Source organism: Erpetoichthys calabaricus, chromosome 5 (genome assembly GCF_900747795.2).
Source record: "Erpetoichthys calabaricus chromosome 5, fErpCal1.3, whole genome shotgun sequence".
Classification (NCBI taxonomy): Eukaryota; Metazoa; Chordata; class Cladistia; order Polypteriformes; family Polypteridae; genus Erpetoichthys; species Erpetoichthys calabaricus.
The window spans coordinates 16,054,123-16,064,792 of record NC_041398.2 but is presented as its reverse complement, the minus strand read 5'-3'; the positions used below and the strand labels follow the sequence as shown (position 1 = coordinate 16,064,792).

At 41.4% G+C, this 10,670-nt stretch overlaps 1 protein-coding gene across 1 annotated transcript in view; it reads right to left on the bottom strand.

Moving 5' to 3' along the window:
- Positions 1-222: 222 nt before the first annotated feature.
- Positions 223-10,670, bottom strand: part of LOC114641632 (uncharacterized) — a 42,954-nt gene continuing 32,506 nt past the window's right edge. The window contains exons 9-10 of the mRNA XM_028790667.2: positions 8,449-8,922; positions 223-2,415 (exon numbers count right to left, since the gene is read on the bottom strand). Coding sequence (XP_028646500.2) covers positions 1,160-2,415; positions 8,449-8,922 — 1,730 coding nt within the window. The 3' untranslated portion in view covers positions 223-1,159. The remainder of the gene's footprint in view (positions 2,416-8,448; positions 8,923-10,670) is intronic.

The following is a 10,670-nucleotide window of genomic DNA, read 5'->3' as shown; positions in this document are numbered from 1 at the left end:
CTGGTCTGTCCAAACTCACCTCACCCCAAATCTGGCCAGCTTCTATAATGTTGTGTGTGGCTGCGGCCTACCCCGGCCTAGAAATGGGGAAAAGTTCAAAATGCCTTTAACAGACCTATGATAGCTGTGATGTCTTACAAGGGAGAGAAAATCATAAAAGAAAACCTTAAAGTAACAAACTGAACAAAGGCGTCTTTGAAAGTGAAGGTTTATTACAAAAATAGGAACGTTACAACAAATTCTCAAAAGACTAATAAAAGGAGTTGCTTAAAAAAGGCAATCCACAGCAAACAGGTTCCAATACACAATCTGTTAAAAGAGCAGAATTTATCAAAAATCCAGAAAATCCCCTCCAAACAGAGGACCCCTTCAGAACCGAACCTCCTCTGCTTCAACTTTGGTGGGCTCAGGAGTTTAAGATGTCATGGTGGTGACAGCCACAAGATACAAGGGACATTGGAGAACATAACAGTACACACAGAAACACAACTGAAGAAAAATGTGATTGCAGCCATGAACCACCTTGTGTGCAGGCCACTGTCCGGTCCATCCCTTGGGGATCACTCACTCCTTGTAAGCCCTCCATGCGTTATCTATTGGTCTACAGGGGGCAGGAGGTCTACATATTTTCTAGTTAATTTGGGGTCATTCTAATCGCCTATCCTCTTCTGTAGATCAGTCCTTTTGTATTCTTGGTTTTGCTGTCTGGCCTGCTGCACTTCTGCTGTCTGTACGCAAGTGGGTGGCATCCCTCTCCAGCATTTGGTGCTTCTGAATGTTTGGCCACACTTTACAGTTGATGTTGTTTGGGTCTTTTTTGTTTCGTATTGAAGTAACTTCTGCATGTGGTGGTCTGTTCAATGCATGAGGTTTGTCTGTAGTCCAATGGTTGTTGTCTGGAATATTTAGCCCATTTTGATAAGCCACATGCCTCCTTTGAATCTTGGATGGTAAACTCTTGGGCGGCATCACTTATATATTAACTTTTGTGCGCAAACTCAATTTCATGTTGTTCTGTAGCCAGTCGATGATACCAAAGCTATCTGATAAAATGGGAATGACTAACTGAATTATGGTCTGAATTTTATTATTTGCTGTAAGGGAAACTGTGTTTGATGGATGTACTCTTTGTTGATTGTCTGCCATAATTCCTAGAGTTTTATGTCTTGTTCTTTCCAGCGTGAATTTTCATGTGTTTCTTAAGAGTGCTGCTGTCTGAGAAATGCTTGTCACATTCAGAACAGCTAAACGGTTTCTCACCGGTGTGAGTTCTTTGGTGAATACGAAAGCCACTGCTGTTTGAGAATCGTTTACCACATTCAGCACAGGCATATGGCTTCTCTCCAGTATGAGTTCGTGTGTGCTTTCGAAAACTGCTACTTGTTGAAAAACTTTTCCCACATTGAGGGCAGCAATATGGTTTCTCTCCAGTATGAATCCGTGTGTGTGTCCGCAAACTGCTGCCATCAGAGAATCTTTTGCCACATTCTAGACAGCTATAAGGTTTTTCCCCAGTGTGAATTCTGATATGACATTTAAGATCATCTGTTTTTAAAAATCTTTTCCCACATTCAGAACAGACATATGGTTTCTCTCCAGTATGAGTTAGCATGTGCCTCCTGAAAAAGCTACCATGAGAGCACCGTTTGCCACATTCAGGACAACAATAAGGTTTTTCTCCAGTATGAGTTCTAATATGACATTTCAGATTGTGTATTTTTAAGAATCTTTTCCCACATTCTGAACAGACAAATGGCTTTTCCCCAGTATGAATTTGTGTGTGCTCCCGCAAAGTACTACTGGTGGAAAATCTTTTTCCACATTCAGAGCAGCAATATGGCTTCTCTCCAGTATGCATTTGCACATGCTTGCATAAACTACTACTGTCATAGAATCGTTTGCCACATTCCAGACAACAATGAGGTTTCTCTCCAGTGTGGATTCTTGTATGGATCTGGAGACTGTGGATTCGTGAGAATCTTTTACCACATTCTGAACAGCAATGTGGTTTCTCTCCCGTATGAACTCTCATGTGGATATTCAGACCACTTCTGTCTAAGAAACGCTTGCCACATTCAGAACAGCAATGTGGTTTCTCACCAGTGTGAATCCTCATATGGGTAAGAAGACTACGTTTTTGTGAAAATCGTTTGCCACATTCCAAGCAACAATGAGGTTTTTCTCCAGTATGATTTGCAACGTGTTTATACACTTGTGGGTGTTCAGTGTTGATGGTCTCTGTCTGTGTAACTTTATTAAAAGGAAGAGGACTGCTCTGGAAGGAGGCTGAGGTCAAAGTCTCCAGTCCACCTGTTAATTTTTTTACCTGCTCATTGTCCTGTTTGTGTTGCAGGGTGCAGTGAAGAGGAGACTGAGCAAAAGAAGACACGGAGGAGCTGTTGTTCTCCTGTAAACCTAAAACAACACAAATGGTTTAGTTAAATGATTTTAAATAATTGAAATATTACAAGGTCCACTGGTGAGGCATTGTGAAGTAAGAGAGGGGCTGGGTGGACAGCTGACCAACAGCAATAGCAATCAGGAACATGAATATGGGTGTTCTTTTCTTTAATACTTGTATCCTTTAGGAATCTAATCAACGATTCAAACAACTGAACATACAAATATATATCCTTACATTAGTGTGATATAACATTTAGCACAGCTGCTTGATTGTTCAAGTAATCTGTTGGGATTACATTCTGCACCCAAGTTGTTGTCCATGTGGACTTTGCATGGCCTTTCCAAGTCTGTGTGGGTCTTCCTCAGGATACTCCATTTCTCCTCCCAAATCTCTTAAAACACACAGGTTAGGTGACCTGGGGCCTCATTTATAAAACGCTGTGTAGATTTCACCATGAAAATACAGTATGTGCACGCCAAGAAATCAGGAACGTGTGTACACCAAATAAAATAAAATCTGGTGTAGGCACATTTCTACACAACGTACCCTTTATAAGTCATGATCACCTTGTAAATGTACAATTGGGAATACACCCTGATGCTAAATAACATCATACACATGCAATCAAAATGTTGAAGACGTCTATTGGCTGGTACAGCGGCCTTCCTCCTGACGTGCATAGACTCCGGTCCATGCACTCAACAACATCTGCCTGAACTCTGCAACTGAGCCTGCAAGATCATGGGTGGCATTATAGCGCCTCTCCTCTGTGATCTGTGGTCTGGTAAAGGCATAAGGTGTCAGTGTCCGAGTCGATAGCTGATATAACTGGCACATGCCATATGATTGGTGATACAACAAATAGTTTAGAACATATGGAAAACTGAGATCTGCCACATCTAGATTGCCTGAAAATAAATTAATCACGGAATGACCAACTTGTGAATCGTGACGTTTGTCAGCCTCGTCTTAGCATCGCACACGACATGTGAGTTAATGGAAATGTAACAGCTTAGAGTAAACAAAATCAGCTTCTGTGTCGCTAGATGCCCTTATTTCAATATGAGGGCAGGAAAGTGATCCGTTTATGTTAATAGAACCACACACTGCTGCAAATTGCCTTTTTGTGTTGGCAAAAATATGTTCAGCTTAATGTATGCACACCCACACCATATGAAATCTGGATGTAGAGCTCTGCCGGTCAGTTAATGTCTGCTGTGCTTGGAAGCCAAGATGGAGTGAAGATTGGCTGAGATAATCCTGACCTGCCAGCCCGTTCCCTGAGAAATAACGACAGGTAGCCAGGCTGGAGGATGTTCCATCAACTGGATGGGTGGCCAGTGCAATGATGTACACGGATTGGCCGGTGGACCATTGAAACAACTTTGTGTCCAGCTGGTATGATATAACAGTGGGACCAGCGGAAGCCAAGACTTGGGAGCTGTTCCATCCACTAAACGCCAGGTGGCAGTGGTCTTCACATGGCAACCCAGTTGGGACACCCACACAAGTGTTTAGGAGATGACATCCAGAAATGGAGTCCTGTCAGGGTCCCTACATACCGATATTGGGTGCTGTCGGTGGAGGGCCTCTCTACTGTCTTTATGGTTTGGACGTGCTTCCTAGAAGACATGGATCGGCACCAGAAGCATCCATAGGTCTGGCTTAAAGGGAGTCCACTGCTTCACATCAGGGAGTCAGACTCAGGTGGCAGCAGGCAACACTCAGCGGAGGACGGAAAAGAAGGAAGATTTATTGGTTTATTGTTTATTCATTGTTTAATAGTGGCTGATTTGTTGGAAGGAGGATTGGAAAGAGTGCCTAAAAATGTCTGGCATTTTACTGCTTCGTGGGTTTAGGGTTCAGTGGTGCCCCCTTGTAGTATCTCTCTGTCTAACTATCTATCTATAGTCATATGAAAAAATTTGTGACCCCTCTCAGCCTGCATAATAATTGACTCAACTTTCAACAAAAAAGATAACAGTGGTCTGTCTTTCATTTCCTAGGAACATCTGAGTACTGCGGTGTTTTCCAAACAAAGATTTTTAGTGGCGCAGTATTTAGTTGTATGAAATGAAATCAAATGTGAAAAACTGGCTGTGCACAAATGTGTGTCCCCTTGTCATTGTGCTGATTTGAATGCCTGTCACTGCTCAATGCTGATTACTTGGTGTGATGAGCTCGTTAAACCTTGAACTTCATAGACCGGTGTGTCCAATCATGAGATATAAAGTTATTTAAGGAAGTCAATTACAAGTTGTGCTTCCTTCCCTTTGACTCTCCTCTGAAGAGTGACAGACAGCATGGGATCCTCAAAGCAATTCTCCAAAGATCTGAAAACAAAGATTGTTGAGTCTCATGGTTTGGGGGGAAGGCTCCAAAAAGCTATCTCAGAGGTTTAAACTGTAAGGAATGGAATCAGGAAATGGAAGGCCACAGGCACAGTTGCTGTTAAACCCAGCAGGTCTGGTAGGCCAAGAAAAATACAGGAGCGGCATATGAGCAGGATTGTGAGAATGGTGACAGACAACCCACAGATCACCTCCAAAGACCTGCAAAAACATCTTGCTGCAGATGTTGTATCTGTACATTGTTCTACAATTCAGCACAATTTGCACAAAGAACATCTGTATGGCAGGGTGATGAGAAAGAAGCCCTTTCTGCACTCACGCCACAAACAGAGTCGCTTGTTGTATGCCAATGCTCATTTAGACAAGCCAGATTCATTTTGGAACAAAGTGCTTTGGACTGATGAGACACAAATGGAGTTATTTGGTCAGAACAAAAAGTGCTTTGCATGGCGGAAGAAGAACACCGCATTCCAAGAGAAACACCTGCTACCTCCTGTCAAATTTGGTGGAGGTTCCATCATGCTGTGTGGCTAGTTCAGAGACTGGGGCCCTTGTTAAAGTTGAGGGTCAGATGAATTCAACCCAATATCAACAAATTCTTCAGGATAATGTTCAAGCATCAGTCACAAAGTTGAAGTTACGTAGGGTTTGGATAGATCTCCATAGATATATGGAAGTGAACATCTGTTACATGGTTTGAATATTTATAGCAGGGAATCCACAAAGGGAGAAAATTAATCACGTATCTTAAAACAAGCTTTCAATCTCTTCCAGGAGTCTTATCATCAGAGGAACATAATTAGACTTAGAGGAATCCAAGGCAATATACAGCAAATAAGGAGAGTAGAGAAGTTTGGGTGGGGACATTTGGGGAAGGGTGAGAGAATTGATGAAAATTCTTGGCTAACACTAAAAGTGCCAGAGGGCTGGCTGAAATGTGGCTATCTAATAAAAATGCCATTAACAGACATTAGGACATGAACTCAGCATAAGCAGGCTTGAAAAGTAGAACAAGAAAATAACAAATTAGACTTTATGACCAACACCCACTGAGCCCCACCTCATCAATAAGCCCCCCACCACCCACTCTTTTCCACATTCCCTCCCTTATTTGGTACATATTGCCTTGGACTCCTGTAAGTCTAATCATGTTCCTCTGATGATGATTCCAGGTAGAGACTGTGAGCTTGTTTTTAGATAATGTGATTCATTTTCTCTCTTTGTGGAGTTCCAGCTATAAATATATATATATTTACTATCATGCACGAGTGCATGGGGAGCGACTTAAGGACCCGACATACACCGCAAAACCTCGTGCCAAGAGACAACGACGGGGTACAAATTTCTCTTTCTTTGTTCCCTCAGGAAAAATGAAGTGGCACCGCCATGAATACACCTGGACTCGCTAAAACTCAAGACACTTCTGAGTTCCTTCCTTTTTCCCCCCGGTCCCAATCTGATGATGTCAATACCATCCATCTACCACCGCGGCTCCTTCCCAGCATTCCACGTCCACTTCCGTTCCCATCCCATAAATTGTCCAACTGTCATTTGGGTTGGGCCTTTTCTTCAATGTACAAACTGACCGTGAACTTTGAAAGTTTTTTTTTGATACAGTATACGGGGACGGAAACCCAACTCTTCATACTTTCTCATGTGCTTTCTTTATAATATAATATATATATACATACATATACAGTGCATCCAGACAGTATTCCCAGCGCATCACTTTTTCCACATTTTGTTATGTTACAGCCTTATTCCAAAATGGATTAAATTCATTTTTTTCCTCAGAATTCTACACACAACACCCCATAATGACAACATGAAAAAAGTTTACTTGAGGTTTTTGCAAATTTATTAAAAATAAAAAAAATGAGAAATCCCATGTCCATAAGTATTCACAGCCTTTGCTCAATACTTTGTCGATACACCTTTGGCAGTAATTCCAGCCTCAAGTCTTGTTGAATATGATGCCACAAGCTTGGCACACACCTATCTTTGGCAAGTTTCACCCATTCCTCTTTGCAGCACCTCTCAAGCTCCATCAGGTTGGATGGGAAGCGTCGGTGCACAGCCATTTTAAGATCTCTCCAGAGATGTTCAATCAGATTCAAGTCTGGGCTCTGGCTGGGCCACTCAAGGACATTCACAGAGTTGTCCTGAAGCCACTCCTTTGATATCTTGGCTGTTTGCTTAGGGTCGTTGTCCTGCTGAAAGATGAACCGTCGCCCAAGTCTGAGGTCAAGAGCGCTCTGGAGCAGGTTTTCATCCAGGATGTCTCTGTACATTGCTGCAGTCATCTTTCCCTTTATCCTGACTAGTCTCCCAGTCCCTGACTCTGAAGAACATCCCCACAGCATGATGCTGCCACCAACCTGCTTCACTGTAGGGATGGTATTGGCCTGGTGATGAGCGGTGCCTGGTTTCCTCCAAACGTGACGCCTGCCATTCACACCAAAGAGTTCAATCTTTGTCTCATCAGACCAGAGAATTTTCTTTCTCATGGTCTGAGAGTCCTTCAGGTGCCTTTTGGCAAACTCCAGGTGGGCTGCCATGTGCCTTTTACTAAGGAGTGGCTTCTGTCTGGCCACTCTACCATACAGGCCTGATTGGTGGATTGCTGCAGAGATGGTTGTCCTTCTGGAAGGTTCTCCTCTCTCCACAGAGGACCTCTAGAGCTCTGACAGAGTGACCATCTGGTTCTTGGTCATCTCCCTGACTAAGGCCCTTCTCCCCCGATCGCTCAGTTTAGATGGCCGGCCAGCTCTAGGAAGAGCCCTGGTGGTTTCGAACTTCTTCCACTTACGGATGATGGAGGCCACTGTGCTCATTGGGACCTTCAAAGCAGCAGAAATTTTTCTGTAACCTTCCCCAGATTTGTGCCTGGAGACAATCCTGTCTCGGAGGTCTACAGACAATTCCTTTGACTTCATGCTTGGTTTGTGCTCTGACATGAACTGTCAACTGTGGGACCTTCTGTAGACAGGTGTGTGCCTTTCCAAATCATGTCCAGTCAACTGAATTTACCACAGGTGGACTCCAGTGAAGCTGCAGAAACATCTCAAGGATGATCAGGGGAAACAGCAGGCACCTGAGCTCAATTTGGAGCTTCATGGCAAAGGCTGTGAATACTTATGGACATGGGATTTCTCAGTTTTTTTATTTTTAATAAATTTGCAAAAACCTCAATTAAACTTTTTTCACATTGTCATTATGGGGTGTTGTGTGTAGAATTCTGAGGAAAAAAATGAATTTAATCCATTTTGGAATAAGGCTGTAACATAACAAAATGTGGAAAAAGTGATGCGCTGTGAATACTTTCCGGATGCACTGTACATCTTTTTTGCACATCTCTGCCTTGACTGGAGCACAATTTAGGAAATACTGTATAAAAGTCTGTCATGAACGTCTGTCATTTTCATTCAACACAATGCAGTATTGGCCTAGCGTATATCACAGCCTCATGTAGTTAAAGTCCTGTGCTGAACACTTTAGATTTTTTTGCATTCACCAAAACTTTTTACTTATCAGGTCAGCTATTCTTAATTATCATGCACTCAAACAGCTGTCCTCTCTTCAAATCCAGTCAATCGTGTATGATTTCAATCTCTTGAAAGTGATAAGGTAAACATTTGGGATTTATAAATGCTATCACTTCCCCCTTCTATTACATTTAATCCCATTACTTACTTATTCCCACACTCCTAGATGACTGCTGCTCTTCTTCTTTACTCCACTTTCCTTCATTGATTTTCTCTTCAAACTCGGATAAATCAGATTTCAACCCCATAGCATGCTGGGTAGTCAGTTGACTTGCATTAATGAACCAGGGCTGTAAACTGGAATGCGATTCGTCAAAAGTCTCTTGCTTGAAAATAGGCCCAGCTTCATGTTTTTGTATTTCAAAACCAGCTGATAGATCTTTGGAATCCTCAATTTTAATCTGAATTATCTCCCCCTCGGGCTCCTTCTCTTCAAAAAGCGAGATTCTTTCTTCACAGTCTTCCTGTTTCAGACACAAATCCTCTGGTGCATCCCACTCACAGTCCTCTTCTTTAATGAACCCCAGTCTTTCATGCACACCGTCTTCTTTGGTTGAGGCCATGCTCTGTGTAAATCTCTTCTCTCCCCCAAGTATCTGCTCGTTTCTTCTAAGACTCCCTTCTCACTTGGACAGCACTGGCCCGGAGGCCATTAGACATCCTCACTGTATGGTTGTGTCAACTAGCAAGGAGGCCTCTTTATCACCTGTGAATATAAATGTGACAGAATTACTTCATAGAGTCATCACAAAAAAGGAGCACATCAAGTTTTTTTTTTTATTATTTTAACTAGCAAAATACCCGCGCTTCGCAGCGGAGAAGTAGTGTGTTAAAGAGGTAATGAAAAAGTAAAGGAAACATTTTAAAAATAACGTAACATGATTATCAATGTAATTGTGTTGTCATTGTTATGAGTGTTGCTGTCATATATATATACATATACACATATACACACACATACACACACATATACAGATATTATATATACATATACACATATATTTTTTATATATATATTTTTTATATATATATATATATATATATATATATATATATATACACACATACATACATACATATACACACATAGATGCACTTACAATAACATAGAAATCAATATAAACAACATTAACATCATTATCATATGAGAATATGAAGTAATATATAAGAAGCACATTTCATATAAATATAAATTATTAAACAGTAAAATCTTCTTCTATAATTTTCTACCGTGGCTTTTCGTTGGTCTGTCCAGGATTTTAAATCACATGTAGCTTGCAAACCGTTTCACGTATTGACTTGAAATGTGGTACACATATAATACGTCACGTCTGCTATCCGCTTTATGGGTGATGAATGTATTACTCTTTTTATGTTTATTTTATTTTAGAATCAACTCCTATCTGCGCACACCAGGGCGGCCGTGGGCAGATGCGTATGGTGTATTCACTCCATGTTATTGTGCATTGCGCTGTCACTGGTATTTTCATAAAAGAATTTGAATAATATATAAGAAGCGTATAAAATATTAAACAGTAAAACATTAACATTTAAGAAGTAAAGTTACATTGAGTACTACTGCAGTGCCTTCGGGTATACCTCATTTTTTCTTTGCCCATTACATGCTTAAATGTATACATTTTTTGGTGTACCTACCCGAGAACACGCGACATATAACCGACCGTGGGAGAAGCATTGAGTTCATCTGCTGGTCTCCCTCGTGGAATAACTGGTAATGTTTGAGTAAAATGTACAGCGAGTAAAACGACATTACCTCCTTTTTTTTTTTTACGATCTCTGAGATCTTGCTTTTTTCGGTTCAAGGCTTCATAAGCTCTTTTATGTTCAATGTTGTACTTAATAAGTACTAATTATCCCAAACCATCATCTTTGAATGTTGCAACACTTTCGCCTTGTATGTAGATCGGGGTAATTACATTCATTGCATTCCTAGTCTGAATCACAATGTGATTGTATGGGTGGTTACCTGGCACTGTAGGGTTGCCACCCGTCCTTTAAAATATGGAATCGTGCCGCGTTTGAGAATGAAATTGCGCGTCCCGTTTTGAATCAATACTGGACGGGATTTATCCCGTATTTTTTTTTTATCATTTTTTTTTTAAAGCAGCGTCTCATGCAAATCATCCCACACGCATTTTATGAAGATGCCTCCTTTCCTACTTTTGATTGGGTAATACTTGATGTCATCGTTAGTTTGATTGGTGTTTTTAACTGTCCAGTGAGGAGGGCGTGTCTTTTAAGTACAGTCTGCAAAGTGTTGGCACTGACATGTTGCGTCAGCGGCATAGTTGAAGCCCCTAACGTTGCGGTCAGCAAGTCGGCTAACATCCGCAATGTGCCGTCTTTCAG